This window comes from Paramormyrops kingsleyae, chromosome 11 (genome assembly GCF_048594095.1).
Source record: "Paramormyrops kingsleyae isolate MSU_618 chromosome 11, PKINGS_0.4, whole genome shotgun sequence".
In the NCBI taxonomy this organism is placed as follows: domain Eukaryota; kingdom Metazoa; phylum Chordata; class Actinopteri; order Osteoglossiformes; family Mormyridae; genus Paramormyrops; species Paramormyrops kingsleyae.
Window position 1 is genome coordinate 6390444 of NC_132807.1, and position 15791 is coordinate 6406234.

Here is a 15791-nt window from a genome sequence, read left to right on the forward strand (position 1 = left end):
ACCAGTTTCCATTCCCTTTACCATGAACATCATCACTAAATCAGAGTGACAGAGGACGATGGGAATCAGAGTGACCATGTGGTTGGTCGATACCTGCAGAGTAAAGAGAGACTATCAAACCAACCCACTGGGGCTGGAGGGAGGGCTCAGTAAAAAGCCCCCAGGTGAAATACTCTGGCTCTGAAAGGTTCTGGGTTTGTTCACTGGGATCTCCTCGCCATTCCATGATGAATCCCGTATGGAAGCCCAACTGATCTGGGATCAAAGGGGAAGGAAACAAACTACATCAGTGGCAGCAGCTCAGCCATGGAAAGGAAACAGCGACGGTGTGGGAACAGCTTTCCGTCTCCGGAGAGGGGGCCGGCTTTCCCTGGCCCCACAGCCCCCTTCCCCTCCCGCGGCAGACCCAGACCGCTCCGCTCGCCCACACAGAGACCCTCAGGTGCTAACAGAAGGGACCTGTAGCCACCAGAACATTCCCCCGCCCCACTTTAAGCATGTGTGCATATATACTCATTGTAACTTTAACTGTGTGGTTTTCACGTTTATACTGTAACCTGTGAGGAGGTGGGTACCTCTGCCGGTCATGTGGCGTGCCCCCCGCCCCAACATCTGCGTGACCAGATGCTCCCAGAAACACAGATGAGCCCGCTAAGCCGCTGTCGCCCCCCCCTCCCCCCAACCCTCTACGCCAACCCCCCAACCCACGCCCACGCATAGCCCCACAGCAGCTCAGCCACCAGCCTGACTCACAGCTGAACGACCCCCCCCCCCCCAGTCTGCTTCCATTTATCTGCCAGAATCCTGCACCGTGCTCCCCTGCAGTAAGACTGGTTGGAAATAAAAGTTACTAAAATCCCCCGCATCCTGCAGATTCCATGCGACCCCTCGTCTGAGCCGGACTTTAAGTCCCAGGTTTATCCGTCTTTTGATCCGGAAAGCATGAGGGCCAGCCGAAGGAGTTGCGGTTAGCGTCCAAAACACAGGAAATGGGATGTTGGGTGGATCACTGGTAATGTCCTCACTCGCGGGACAGAAGCAGTAATGGCACCGTTAAGTAAAAATATTTACCCTGTCAAGTGTTATTAAATGCGAAAAAAGGTTCAGGACATAAATCCCGCAGTTAATCTAAGTTACGGTCAAGATCAAAGTGTGAAAAAAAAGGTTGGGTTGACTGGAAAAAACACCTAGTTATGCCCTTTTTAAAAACGGCTCATTATCACGACTCAAACCGGGCGCCCGCTGTTAAGGAGGCTGGATTGTTTCAGGCCTGGGGGGGGTGTTAGCAAAGGTCAGGCTGACCAGGGCCGCCTTAACAGTTTGTAGCACTCCATAAATTAAAGCAGATGGGACAGCTGGCTTCCTGCGGAGAGCCGCCACAGAAACACAGGCATGCAGGTGGCCATCCTCCGCAGTGAATGAGCGACTGGGGGCTGCGTGCCGCCTCATCAAAGCTCGCGAGGGGACCGATGCCGACGCAGAGACACCCCCGCGTCTGTCTGCCGGTAGGCGGAGCCTGACAGGACTGGGAAGAGGCCGTTTCGCTGGACGCCTTGTTGCTATCTAATGGGTTTCTTAAATCCTCAGCACGCGTTTTTTTTTTTCCTTTGGATCTGGGTCACTGGAGCTAATATCTTGTTTTCCTTTATTGCTACTCCTTACAGGATCCAAACCCATCCTTGGAAGGGCATGAGGGTCACTGGTGTTACAGCAGGAAGGACATCGACCTGGAACAGAGCAGGAACGCCATCACACGCTCACTCCGACGGTCAGACTTGTTCTCAGAACTTCTTACTTACTTTTCCTTTCTCTCCCTCTCATTCGCCAACAGCACAGCTTCTTAGCCGGGTCTCAGTGATGCGGGCTTCCAGCAGACTGGCCGGGGGGGGTTTAATGGGCAGCTGTGTGGACTCCGGGGGCACAAGCAGCCTCCCATCACCACCAACGTTGGGGCGTGGTGCTACCCAGGCCCTCGGAGTGGCTGAGAGGTCGCCTTTCACGTCACTCGCACGATCCAGCGGAACAACGTGCCCTGCTTACATACGAAAACCGTCGGTAACAATGTAAAAAAAAAATGCATTCATTTCTATAGGCATAACCCTAACCCTAACTATGATAACACTAAGCTTACCCGGCCTTAACCTTAACCATAAGTAACCAAACAAGATACAAGACTTTTGGCATTTCTTGATTGAAGTCACAGATTTTTATAAAAATTAAGTTTCCCCTTGTGAGGACCGGAAAAATGTCCCCGCAAGGTAAAAAGTATCAGGTTTTTAATCACACTGTGGGGAAATCGGAACGGCAGGTTCGAGGGGGACACAGCTGCCAGGGGGAGGCAGTGAACTCAGGGTCCCTCTGAGCGACTGAAGAGCGCTGCTCTGCTCAAGCTGCTGGCCGGCCATTCCGCACGGCGTGGGGCCCTGACCTGGCGAGCAGGCTGGCCGGAGCACCAGGCCCATCCCACGCTGCCGCCCATCCCACGCTGCCGCCCATCCCACGCCGCTGCCCATCCCACGCTGTTACCCATCCCACGCCGCTGCCCATCCCATGGCCAACTGATGGCACAAATATCTGCTTGGCATTTTATGAATGCATATGCAACCATCCAGAAAAGAAGAAATCGGTGCACACAGCAAAGCCATAATATGTGTAATATGGCAGCATGTTCTAACTCTGGATGAATTCAGGTCTTTTTCTCTTCAAAGTCCCTCCATAGCATGTAGCAAACAGAAGGTTGGGAGGCCATCAAATGGGTCTCGGGACAGTCACACCCCCCCCCCCCCCACACACACACAAACACACCCTGTTTCTACTACAATAACTAAGACAAGAGGATGTGGCAGGGGTGATGGATCACTATTTCTTCGAAGGTCTAAACATGCCGCCATCTTACCCACAGTGTCATGTGACACACACCCCCATCAACAGCAGCGGCGGCCCTACACATGCGACATGAGTCCCTACACATGCGACATGAGTCCCTACACATGCGACATGAGTCCCTACACACGCGACATGAGTCCCTACACACGCGACATGAGTCCCTACACACGCGACATGAGTCCCTACACACGCGACATGAGTCCCTACACATGCGACATGAGTCCCTACACACGCGACATGAGTCCCTACACATGCGACATGAGTCCCTACACACGCGACATGAGTCAACAACGCTGGTGACTTCAGAATGTGGTCAAGTGAAAAAAAAGTAAATGCAGCTTCAAGCCAAATTCTCCATTTGTTACCATGAGTTAGAAAATATTATTTTGCAGAATTAGACCTAATTTAATAATATTCAGTAACAGCATTGTGTCATTTGTTATTTTAAATATGGTCTACTGTCACATTCTGCATCACAAATTTTATTATCTTAATCATTCGCCATTTACCTCATGAGAATTTCAGATTTGCTAAAAAAATAATCTAATGCAGCCTGATTCTACATTATAAAGCCACTCATCTCCTCACATGCTAAGAATAGCACTGAAAGCAAAGATCTGAGTAATATCCGATGTACTGATCATTAGTCCACCAAAAATTTGATATCAAAATCAATGCACCTCCGACATTTTATTTATATAGCTCTTTTGTGGGAAAAATAAAATATTATCTTACACACTTTCACGGTCTTCCCCTTTATAAAGCTGGATATTTTTACTGAAGTGATTCATTTTGAGCACCGCGTTCAAGGTTATGCCAGAATGAGCCCCTGCTGGGATGTTAAACGGCGTCACATGCTGTGTCAGTGCTGTCACCACACGGAGGAGGTCCTCCATCCAGCGTCACCCAGAATCACCACGCTGACATCATTTCATCACAGTCATCCTGCTCGTGACCTAATAATGCTCAGCTCCAGGTTTCAAAAGCTGCGCATTACTCATCTCTCATTGGTAAAAAGTAGAGCTGTGACGATTGGGAGACTATTAGGGGAATGTAATAAGCTTACTGGAAATTGTTAGCTAAGGAAGAAACTGTAATCATTAGAGATGGTACCGTTACGATATTCACTATCGGTATCGGGCCGATACAGAGAAAAAACACTGGATTGGGTATGGAGTGGGTGAGTATTTCTTCCTGCAGCGTAGTGGTAAAGCTTTGGTTTGAGCAACGTGACCATTACATTTTCCGATTCTTAACTCAAACAATGCTGCTGCAACACTGCACACATAAAAATATCTTATTTAATGGTTAGTTGATAAAGGGGAAAAAATATCAGATGTGGTATCGGCAGATACTCAAAATTTTAACATTGGTATTCGGATTGAACCAGAAAAAAATGATACTGTGTCATCTCCAGTAATTATGGATACACTTTCAGTATGTAAAATTCTATACTACGGTTAATTTAGAGACGCCGATTAGCCTGACTGCGGGTATTTGGTCTCCCAGAAGAAGCTTGTGTCCCAGAGGCAGCAGAAGGAGATCATGCAAACATGTTTGGGGAGCCTGTGTGCTCATTTAGAACCCGTCTGTCCCCTGTGTGTCACCCCTATGTGGCAGAGGTGCCTGACATGCTGACTCAGCCTAACAGAGCGAACCCCCCCCCACCCCCAATCAAACCAAGATCAGATTTCAGGGAGAAGGCCTGGGGGTGGGGGGGGGGAGTTTGATAGAGATTCACAGTTCATGAATGTCAAAGGCTCTTCCTTTCTAGGTCCAGTTGGTCTGATGGGTAAGGAAAAAATAGGTCACTGAAGAACAGCATTGTAAGGCAAATAGCCTGACTGGTTCAAAGGGCCCCCACTGCCTCTTAAAACAGGAAGGGGGAAGGGGGATTCCCACCGTCCCACGGAGAAAAGGAGGAGGGAGAGAAACAGGGGCATCATTCCTTCTCATCCTTGTGTTACTGCCCTCTCTGGGTGAGAGCTCTCTTAATGCTAACCTGTCATTATGCTGCTACAAGAGCATGCTATTAAGGTAATCCCAGGGGTCACGGTGGACCCCGGCCAAGAGAGGCGGCACTCCAAACACAAACAGTGCCCGTGTGATGTACAGAAAGGCCATCGTCACGCCGACTGCGCCAACAGGCTGATCACACTCCCTGTCACAACAGAACCACAGCGAATCACAGGTCTTCTTGCAGAGAGCTGAGAGCGAATCACACGCTTTCTTGCAATGGTTGATGCCGATTTTCTGAAGCATGCATGGCGGGCGGCACAGAGAGCCCCTCAGCTCCTGCCTCTGTCACCTGTGTCACCAGCCCCCGGACGGTGAAGCCCAGGAAGGACAGCTGGGGCAGGAGCTGGAGGATACCTGCCCCCCCTGTCCCACCCCTCCCTGCCCACCCGCCCGATCCCCCTAACCAAAAGAGGTAAGGACCACATTGACAAAAAAGAGAAGAGGACCTCAGTGACAACAGGGTTCCCAACTTTGGTCATCTGGCTGGAATGAGATTTTCAATTTGAGACAAGTCTGCACACGCATTTACATGTACAGTATGTAACAGTTACTGTAAGTAACAAGGACCCAGTGGAGGTGGATTAAAATCCTTATTTACAGAGAGGATGGTAGCTGATGCCTGGGTCACACCCGACACTTAATGACATCATACATCGGGACAGAGAATTGTCTTTATGTGCCACATGCCTTTCAGTGTAAGTCTGCTGAGTCTTGCTGACGCTCATGGGGGAACTCGTAGCTTTCTGCGTGGCTTGACACACCCCGGAGGCTGACTCACCAGTGTAGTTTCGACAAGCAGATGTCCTCTTCCAGATCTACACTGATACACTTCACAAAAAGAGTTGGGGGAGTTAAATCCTTCAGGGAAAAGAGAGAGAGAGATTCTGTGTCGGTCCATGTGGCGCTCCTGCATGCAGCCATTGCAGCTGGGGAGAGTACTCTCAGGCTAGGGGGGACCGACAGATCAGGAGCTGAGCTGTTCCTGGCTAACCCCCAGTACACACCACAGTTACCAGAACAAACGTATGAAAGCACAACACAGACTGTTTATCGTCATACAGCACAGTGTGAGAAATGTAACTTCCTCACTAGCGTTCCTTACATTTTTAGCAGTAACTTACCTCCTTGTGCTTTGTCATCCAAGACAACAGATTCCTGAGTCACCATCCATTAAGTCAGGGGTGTCAAACTCCAGTCCTGGGGGGCCGGAGCCCTGTGTAGCTCAGTTCTTTCCCTGTTCCACCACAAATGATTCAGCTCAAGAGCTGTGTGGTAATTAGCACAAGGAGGTGAATCAGGTGTGTTAAACGAGGGGAAACACAAAAATGTGCAGGGCTCTGCCCGCCCCAGGACTGGAGTTTGACACCCCTGCATTAAGTCCTCAAGGAGAACATTCATCCCAAACACACATAGGCCTAATTTAGGCTAGGTAATAAAAATCACTTGTCAGGAAAAGAAAAAGAGAAAAGAAAAAAACCCACCGTGCATTTTTTGTAGTAAACCATCGATTGCAAAAGATTATCCACCACTGCTAATCACCTTCCATGTTCTATTGTCCAAGGAATAGTATTACTGTCTGGAGGGATGAAAACTTAAGCGCTGAGGTGCCATCAAAGTATCAGGTAATGCAGACTTTATTCACATCTGGTTTGGTTAAGCCCAGTGGATCCCGGGTCTTTGCATTGTCAACACCGCGCTCCTTCAAAGGGAAGCGCGATCCTCCGGCGTATTGCGCGCCAGCCTGGGATCAGAGCTAAAACATCTCAGCATTTCATTGATTCTGCCACTTTTAATTCAGTTCAGCGGCTCTTAGCCGGTTTGGCTAAACCGTGTTTGAAGCAGCGGGGTGAGTCTTATCAAGGCAGAGCTGCTTTAAATTGGGACGTCTAATCAGTCTTGATTAATGACCGGCAGTGATGGCCTCGGTCTGCGGGGCGTGAAGCCAGCAGAGCGCATGTTGGGACGCCAACAGCGAAATATAACCTCGGGAGGCGTTTCCTGTAAGCACTGCTCAATTTTTTCCAGTGCTGTCAGCCTATACTTTGAGTCGCTCAATTAAGACTTACTTAACTCAGCTTAGAGTTTTAGTGTTTCGCACACCTGTGTATTTTACAATGTTTTATTATAACATATCAAGTAGGTGTTTTTCTGAAAGGTAAAAGAGACCCACCTGAAACTGAAGGATCACATTTCCAGGTGCCTTAACCACCACACCACCTGACGTTCAAGCTCAGCACAGCCCAATGCCGGGAAAACAATTCGCAAATATAGACAGCAGACTAATGTTTGGAGATGTTTGGCGTTGTGAATGTCAGGCGGCTAGAGAAGGACACCTTATTGTTTTTCGATTTCCCTTAGGAAAACTACAACAATTCGCTGGTGAAAATGCTCTACATGAAAATTAGGCAGAAGCGTTGAAAGCCTGGAAGAAGTAAATATCTGCAACAGATGTGTGCGGCTCGCATCTAACTGCCAAATAGCACATATAATACTTTTCAGAGTAAAAATAAAAAAATCTCTGTAGAATTATTGGACCTAGAGCAAAGAGGGAAAGAGACAAACATGTCTTTATTCGCACAGCGTCCCAGAGATCAGTCGTACTTTCTGCTAATTACCCATTCAGAGTGTCATGTCGCCCACACCAAACTTTTCCCATTGAAAATCCCAGTTGAATTAGACAAGTGGATTGAGATCAAAATGCGTGTAGGAAATAAAATTACTTCGGCTCCTTTTAACTCATCCCGTTACAGTATTTCCATGTTTCCACATGCTCGGAGGAATTAAAGCATCTGCGTCCATCACAGAAATACCAGAATGGGGATTTGTGCGCACGATCATCTGATTGGTAGGGCTGACTAAAGCACACGGATTCCTACCGGACACTAACATTTATCTGGATCAGTTGGAACAGGAAAGGAGGGGGTTTCTGTCTGCCAGAGGCTTTTGGGGCGTATCAGCCGCTCTGATTCAAAGTCACCGATTTACTCAGTCAACATCGCGACTGTTTCTCAAAATAAAACTGCGTTAGTACCAGCGTTTTCTAAGGTGGAGACAAACGGGGTCATACTGCGTGACGACGCAGCCCCTGGACCCACAGGACCGGCGAGATCGCGGGAAAAAAACCCTGTGAGGCCAGACGCCTCTTCCAGAAATGCGATCCAGCTCAGATCATCGCCTGCTTTTCAGGACATCTGCCCGTGTGGCTGGTCCAGGGACGTCCCCGATCAGCCCCAGGAGTGCTACAGTTGTGGGTTTACAGATTTCAGTTCTTTTATTTAATCAAAGTCAGGACACACAAACCTAGTTCCGTTACTCTGGAATTTAGCCCAATTGGCCGACAAAATTATTTCCTCACTAGATCAAAGACGCTGACGGATGTCAATTGGTTCCTCCTCAGTTTTTAAAAATAATTTATGAAGTAGACCGCCAAATACAATCCCCCCCCCCCCCCTACAGGCCTGTACTCCAGCCCTATTGCTGAATATGGATTGTGTTCAAAGAGCGGCCTTCACATTTAAGATTTCATAGACACAGCAGGGATGGTTTAAACATTTCCTTTGTAAATAAAAGGAAAAGTTAAGGACACAGAATGCAGAGCCAGCTAAAACTGCATCTTTTCAGCTCTGGGAGACACTTGATATTGTGTTGAGGTTTTATTTGGGCGTCTGGAATCCGCCAGAGTGAATTTTAGACGCAGGTTATGGGCCGTCAGCTAGGCCGGTAATTGGCCCAACAACAGAGCAGTGGTGGATCCAAAGGCTCAAGTGTGACTCCTCTCTCTCTCTTGCTCACGTCAGTCACTGTGCCACCTCCAAAGAGACCTCTTAGGCCTGAAACGTACCGCTAATCCAGTGTATCAGCAGATTGCCGGAGATTTGGCATCTTAAAAATTCAGGTGATGGTCTGCATTTCTGCAAGAAGCTGACAAGCTGTCCTACTGTAAAAAAAAAAAAAATTCAAGATAATGAAAAAAGCATACAACACCTGTAGTGCTATGGACTGGCATCCCATCCTGGGTATCTGTTGCCCTGTGCATTCTGGGATACATTTCTAGGCTCACTGCCACCCTGAACTGGATAAGCTGTCTGGAAGGTGACTGGGGGATTCACCATCTTGGTAATGCTGTATTTTACCCTTTTAAAACTACAGAATGGATGGCATATCCCACATATAAACATAATCACTAAGCTGTCTGCTGGTGAGCACAGCTAATGTAATTTACTGAATATCAAAAGGTATGTAGTGGGAATAAACCAGAGCTGTGAAGATGAATCAGCCAGAGTCGGCATTTGTCTTTGGAGCGTTTTTGACTATTTGGAGCGTTTCTGACTGTTTGGAGCGTTTCTGTTTGGACCGTTCTCGCTTTTAGCAAAAACGAGAAGCAGGACGGCAGACTGGTTTAAGTGACTCTCATCCGAGCCACACAGGCCCGGGTCAGACGTGGACGCCATCACGGTCATGTTTGGCTTTGAAGAGACTCATTCTTTATATTTCAGTGTACATTCACTTAAAGCCAAATGAGCTGGGTGGGACGTTATACCTTGTCCTTTCATGTAGAGATCGAAATTGAAGTGAGACTGGTAGTTTCTTGACCCCCGCCGACTGCCCCCCCCCGCCCCCCACACCAAGGTTTTCTGAAGGAGACCCTGCCTTAACGGGGAAGCAGCCACTACCATACCCACGGACCCACCACCAACAGCATGATCCCATTTAGCTGACCTGCAGCCAAACAAACACGCTCCCCCAGTATATTAGAGGCAAAGACCCCCCCCCAATACATTCAGCCAGTGAGTCCGCCAGCTTACTCTTTAAGGGTGGGGAACCCCTGACTGCTAAATCTCACGGCCTTTCATCACACAAAGTGCTAACTCTCTACATGCCAGCAGGTGGTGCAATGGTTAAAGGGACAAAATATAGGTCAGTCCATGATGAAATCCCAGGACAGCTTGGCCCGGGTAGTATTGAGGAAGCTACTTGTGCTTAATCACTCCTGTATAAAAGAATAAGTTATTTTGGGTATAGAAAAAATGTTGGCTAGGCGACAAAATAAGCTTAATAATATGACCCCCCAGGGGTGAAATCAGGCAAATAAACAAACCCCAATCCCAATGGGGAACACAGAAACAGTACAAAGCTGCTGGTTCATTCCCTTCACAGGTATCACTGCTTCATTTCGGTCCTTCTGCAAATAAATCAGTAGGGGGCTCCTACAAACAGCATGTAAGCCATATATGCTTATATCAACCGCCCCCCCCCCCCCCCCCCCCCCTGACCCGCGACCAATCTGGAAGCCCATCAGACCTCTGGCTCTATTTATCCAGATGTCACTTGCCTGGTGCCAGCCAGGAAGCAATGTGTGAGAGCACCTCCTCCTGGCCAAAGCCATGCAACGCGCCCCGACACAGAATGGGCTCCAATTTTAACTTAGCGTACAGTCTGGTGTAGAGACACATCATAGCCAACCGGCTGTGTCTTACAGCAGATGACGAGTGGCCCGCAGGCCCTGCCGATTCACCCCTCTCCGGTGGAGGAGCTGCCGTACGTTACCCCGGATTCCTCCCGATTCCAGGTCATGATCTCAATGCAGAGCCTGAAGGCTGCTGTCTAAAAGCATCAGTGGGCTTTCTTGCATTTTACTGCCCTTTATCTCCAATAAGCACACAAGCCTCGTGCGAAGCGACACACTACAAAGACACTTGCCGCCACACAAAAGGCATCATTCATACTTTCCCTGGACTTTACACAAATCACATTTAATGAATGGACAGAGCAGCGCGCGACTCGCAGCCTCAGAGCGTCTGCCTGGCCGCTCAGGTTTCCTCCCGCATCACAGTGGCGAAAACACGCCCAACCTCTGCTGCCATCCAATCAGCCGCCACCCAACACTGGGAGGGGGGGGTCGGCTCCTTGGGTCACCCTCTTGCACTTCCTGGGATGCTACTGATCACTTTCAGACTGCGAGAGACTGAACTCTTACACCGGAAGTCGGCAAATTAAAAGTACGCTCTGCAAGAAGACAACTGGAGTATTTTATGAGGAACGCAGGTCATGAGGCCCGCAGGACGGCGTCTTTGGGAAAAAGCCAGCCTGCGATGTCAGCTTCAGCTCAGAAGCTGTGGAAGGCCGGTGGGGGTCAGCGGGGGTCACCAACGTGCGCTCGTCCCCTTCCCCAACAGCACTGAGAATCATGTGGGCCTCTGCCTCTGTCTGGAGAGACTTTAGGTGAGCGACACCACTAAGACCACAGAGCAGCCAGTCAAAAGACCACAAAACACACAGCTTTCTTTCAAAAGGCAGCATCAGCTATAGTCAGATAAATAAGTGGTTTTAAAACAGCAACCCTTCAATAAGAAAAGCACACTTATTTCATGTACCATTTTATTTTATTTATATAGAAATACTTAAAAAACACAAAGTAGCACCTTAAGTTTTACCTTTATCATGTAGAACCTTAAATGTCAGAAAAATAAAACTCTTGATACATTTTCAAATCTTGTTTCAGCAAATATAATATTAGGATTTGACCATGAGGTTAAAGGCCCTTTATCATAAAATAAAATATACTTTGTTTTTTTTAAACTTTGCTCAATAAAGTACATTTATGCTCAAGTAACTTCACCTACATATACATAAACAAGTAATAAAGAAATGTATTAAAATAGAAGTACTAAACTATAGCGGTGGAACAGAATCCTGTAACTTCCACTGGAATCTAATTCATACAAATTTTTAGAAAGCATAAACGTTCCTTTTCCGTCCGACTTAATGTTTTATACATTTTGTGTTTTGTAATACTATAGAATAAAATAGGCTTTTTATTACTGAATAGAAAATACGCTGGGCACAGAGGGTTAAAAGACTTTTTTTTGCTGAACATGTAAAACCTCCGACCCAGCAGAATACTGTTCTGATGTGACACGCACACACACTGCAGTGTGTGACTCCGCTCACAGCGGCGTAATATTAAAATAATACAGTGTTAGTCGCCATAAGGCTGTACTAAAATGAACTCCGCTACAAAAAAAGTTCACTGAACTTAAATTAAAATATCTGTAAACATCTTTGCGATACGAAATATAATCTTTTCAAGTCAAAAAAAAAAAGAATAAAATACTTTGATCTTTATTAATGTAATTAATATGGAATTATTCTCTTGTATGTTTTTGCGTGTGCACATCCCGTGTCATACATGTATTCTCCCTGCTTTCTTTAAGCTGCAGGATCGCTGCGTCTTCACAGTCACCTCCCCCCCCCCCCCCCACGACGCGTACCTTGAGTGGCAGCAAGACCTCTTAAAGGTACTTGCAGACTCCGCTCAATCTGACAAACTAGGGCCTCCATTTGCTAGTTTTTCTTAAGCTACGGGACACGCGACACTGCAGCTCCAGGGACACCCCAGGCCTGTATGCACGTGCACAATACATGTATACATTCACACATACACCTATACATACACGAGGGCACCTGCTGTCGCCGCAGCGACGCGTCTTAGGAGAAGATGCGGATGGCCTGAGTGACCGCGGAGTGGCAGACTGGACACTTGGCCTCGTTCCTCTCGCAGATGCGGTTGGCGCATTCCATGCAGAAGAGGTTGTGGCCGCAGGGCACGAGGGCGGCGATGACCTCACTCTCGAAGCACACGGAGCAGTCCCGGCTGCCCTTGCGGCTGGTGCCCGACGAGGAGCTGGAGGAGGAGGAGGAGGACGAGGAGTCTGAGGGCAGCCCCGGCAGGTGGCCGCCAGCGAGGCAGGCCAGGCCGTTGGAGAGGCCGGGGCTGGAGTAGGCGGGGAAGCTCATAGCTCCTCCCCCGGGGTCGCTGCGCACACGACGGGCCAGGGGATGATCCGCCCCCCCACCAACATGATGCAGAGGCGGGGATAGCCGGGGTTGGGCCGCCCCACCGTTGCCCCTCCGTTGGCTCCCTGGTATCCCATTGGCGTTGGCAGAAGTGCCACTGGTGAAGACGGCGGGGGCAGAGCCTCCCCCAGGGGCCACGCTGCGGTCGAACCCGGACCAGATCAGACCTGGCGGTGTAGGCGTGGGGTCGAAGGCCGAAGGCGACTCGTAAGACAGGTCAGTGCAATCAGGGGAAATGACATCACTCCCATAGACAAATCCATTGGTGGTGATGTTGGCATTGTTGTTGTTGTTGTTATTGTTGTTGTTGTTGTTGCCATTGTTGGAGGCGCTGTAGCTCAGGGCTGGGCTCGGGGGGCTGTAGTCGGCCAACCTGGAGCCACCGCCGCCGTTCCCAAAGTAGGAGTCCGTGGAGGCACTCCCCAAGGAGCTGGAGCTGTCGTTGCGGTAGTTGGAGAAGGGTTTGCGGCCGGAGGTGGGGGTCACGCCGGGGGTGGGGGTCACGCCGGGGGTGGCCTTACTCCAGAGGCTGGTGTGGCCGTGCAGCTCGAACCCCACATCGGTGCCGTTGGCGTGGAAGTCGTTGTCTTCAGCGAGCTCGACCAGACCGCCGGTGCGCACGGCGATGTGGGCCTCGATCTCCTCCCGTGCCCGGTCCACGTTCTCCGGCATGCCCGTCACCTCGAAGACCGGCTCCTTGTCGCGGCTCGGAGTCACGATGTAGGTGTGCGTCTGCTGCTGGATGCGCTTAATGGTGGCCCCCTTGGGTCCCACCACCAGTCCCACCACCCGGTAGGGAACCCGCACCTGGATGGTGGTCTGGCCCGGCAGGTTGGGCGGTCCCGGAACCGTGCCGCCTCCGTTCATGCTGCTGTTCTTGTTCCGGGACGCCCGGATCATGGAGAAGTGCTCTGCAGCAGAGATGATCTCCCTTCTGGCCATCGCTACATCTTCTCTCCTGCCTGTCACAACAAAGACTGGTTCCTCCCCGCGGACTGGAGTCTTGATATAGGTGTTGGTCTTTGCTCTCAGTGCTTTGATTTTACAACCTATGTTTAAAAAAATAAGTAAGGAAAACATATCCCGTAAGATTACTGGTGAACACAATACATACCGCTGAAATTGAAGTAAACAGTGCTGACGAAAGGGGAGAGTTAGACCCCTTGTACAGATTTGCTAATTCGCACATATTTGCACAGGGCAAATTAAAACCACATGCTCCAGTATCTGGCCGTACAGCAGCCCGATTCACCCGCACTTCTCCGAAAACAAGAGGGGAAAACCCATCTCTCCGCGGGTCACTACCATCATCTACGTGACCACCGTGACAAAAAAAAAACAGGTACTTGTCTCAGGTGAGCTGGGATGGCGTTTAAAACCGCATTAAAACTGCACTCACTGAATATAATGCGGCTTCATGCGCGGTGCGTGCAGAGCGAAGAAAACAACAAAGCCCAACAAGGCTTCGGGGAGCCCCATCCCTGCTGCTATGATTAAGATGTATAAAACGGGGCGGCAAAACATTCAGAAACTGCGGATTTTGGGTGGCATCTCGCCGCCCCGCCTGCAGCTTCCGCAAAAGCCTTTGTGTTTGCGGAGTGCGGCGCTCACCGAGGGCTCCCACCCTGCATAAATTCAGGCGTCTGCACGCTCACTATTACACCTCCAAAGCCTTGCACCGAAAATAAGGAAATCAAAAGCAAAATGACGACCAAAAGTAGACGCGTAATTTAAATCAATCCATGCACGCACCTTGCCTGCCCACGATCTCGGCTACGTGCTCCGAACTGGGAACCGGGACGCACTCGGTCATGTTGACGCTCTTCTTTCTCGGCTCGCTGTCATACAGGGAGCTGTCATCGCTGTCCAAGCCGAGCAGGGAGAGCTGGTCCAGTGCTATCTGCAGGGCTCTTTGGTCATCCAGGGCGTCCCCCTGATTGCCACCACTCCGCTCCATGTCGGCGAAAAGCGAGCTTGGCATCTTGAGATATTTCTGCAGTCTCAGACAAAGAGGGGTTGGAGAAGGAAAAAAACTAAAGAAGGAGGGTAGGACTGGTAAGGCAGCCCGGGGTGGGTGGGGGGGGGGACCGTATTCAAACCGGTCGTACAAATCAGTGCCTCTCTCCTGGCACTCAGCAGTCAGTGCAATCCAGTTTCCCCCACCCCAGCAAAAAAATAAATAATAAATAAGGCGGACGGTCTCGGAAGCCCGCTCCCAAATTTCTGCGGACGTGCGGATCGCTGGTCGAGGACTTTAAATTGGTGGGATGCCGGTGGTGGCGGTGTCCTTCCGAGGCGCCCCTCCCCGGCTCACTCAGCGCTTTTCTGTTCGCCCGTCTGACTCGCCGCAGCCAGACAGCGCTGCCGAGGGATATGCGCGGGTGACGTCAGGGGCTGGGACGGGACGGTGCGGCGCTGCGCCCTATTTGCATACCAGCGGCCCATTGGCCAGCGGCGGACGTGGGGCGGGGCCTCGATGGCTCGCTGCCTTAAATTCGCGTCTCTCCTTTGTTGTCTAGTCGCGCAGTAATCGGAGGCCTTAATTCATTGTTCATTAAAGCCGGCCAGCCGCTTATGGGGGCGGTGGTGGGACGGGGTGGGGGCATTGGTTCAGTTCTCTATTTGTGTCGAGATCAACCTCGGGCTATGAAGTCGCCACGCTTGCCTCGCGGTTTTTTCCTTCAAATCATATTATGCCCAGTGCACACTATAGCTGTATTTCATACAAACATTAAGACCAGTACAAGTTAATAACCTCAGGGCAGAAATACATTTGAACTAATTATATATTAGTATTAGCCGAATATAAGCTGCTTATTTTAATACAGGACATAAATACTACATTGATTTGCTGCCATTATGTTTTGCCAATTATTTCGATATTAAGAAACATATTATTTGTAAAGTATCCAGGATCGATTAAATTATCATTCCCAGATTTTTCGTTAAAAACCAACAATGCATTTCTGTTTAGTTGTTTCGGCTTCCACCGAAGACACTGAGAATACAGAATAAGTCCATTCCAAAAC

The 15791-nt window shown here is 49.5% G+C and overlaps 1 protein-coding gene across 1 annotated transcript; it reads right to left on the reverse strand.

Annotated features, from left to right (window-relative positions):
• Positions 1 to 11272: 11272 nt before the first annotated feature.
• mex3b (mex-3 RNA binding family member B) lies at positions 11273 to 15126 on the reverse strand. Its single transcript, XM_023813868.2, has 2 exons — positions 14515 to 15126; positions 11273 to 13811 (listed from the first exon to the last, which is right to left on the reverse strand). The coding sequence occupies exons 1-2, from the start codon at positions 14741 to 14743 to the stop codon at positions 12394 to 12396; spliced, it is 1647 nt and encodes a 548-aa protein (XP_023669636.1). The 5' UTR covers positions 14744 to 15126; the 3' UTR covers positions 11273 to 12393.
• Between the last annotated feature and the right edge of the window lie 665 nt (positions 15127 to 15791).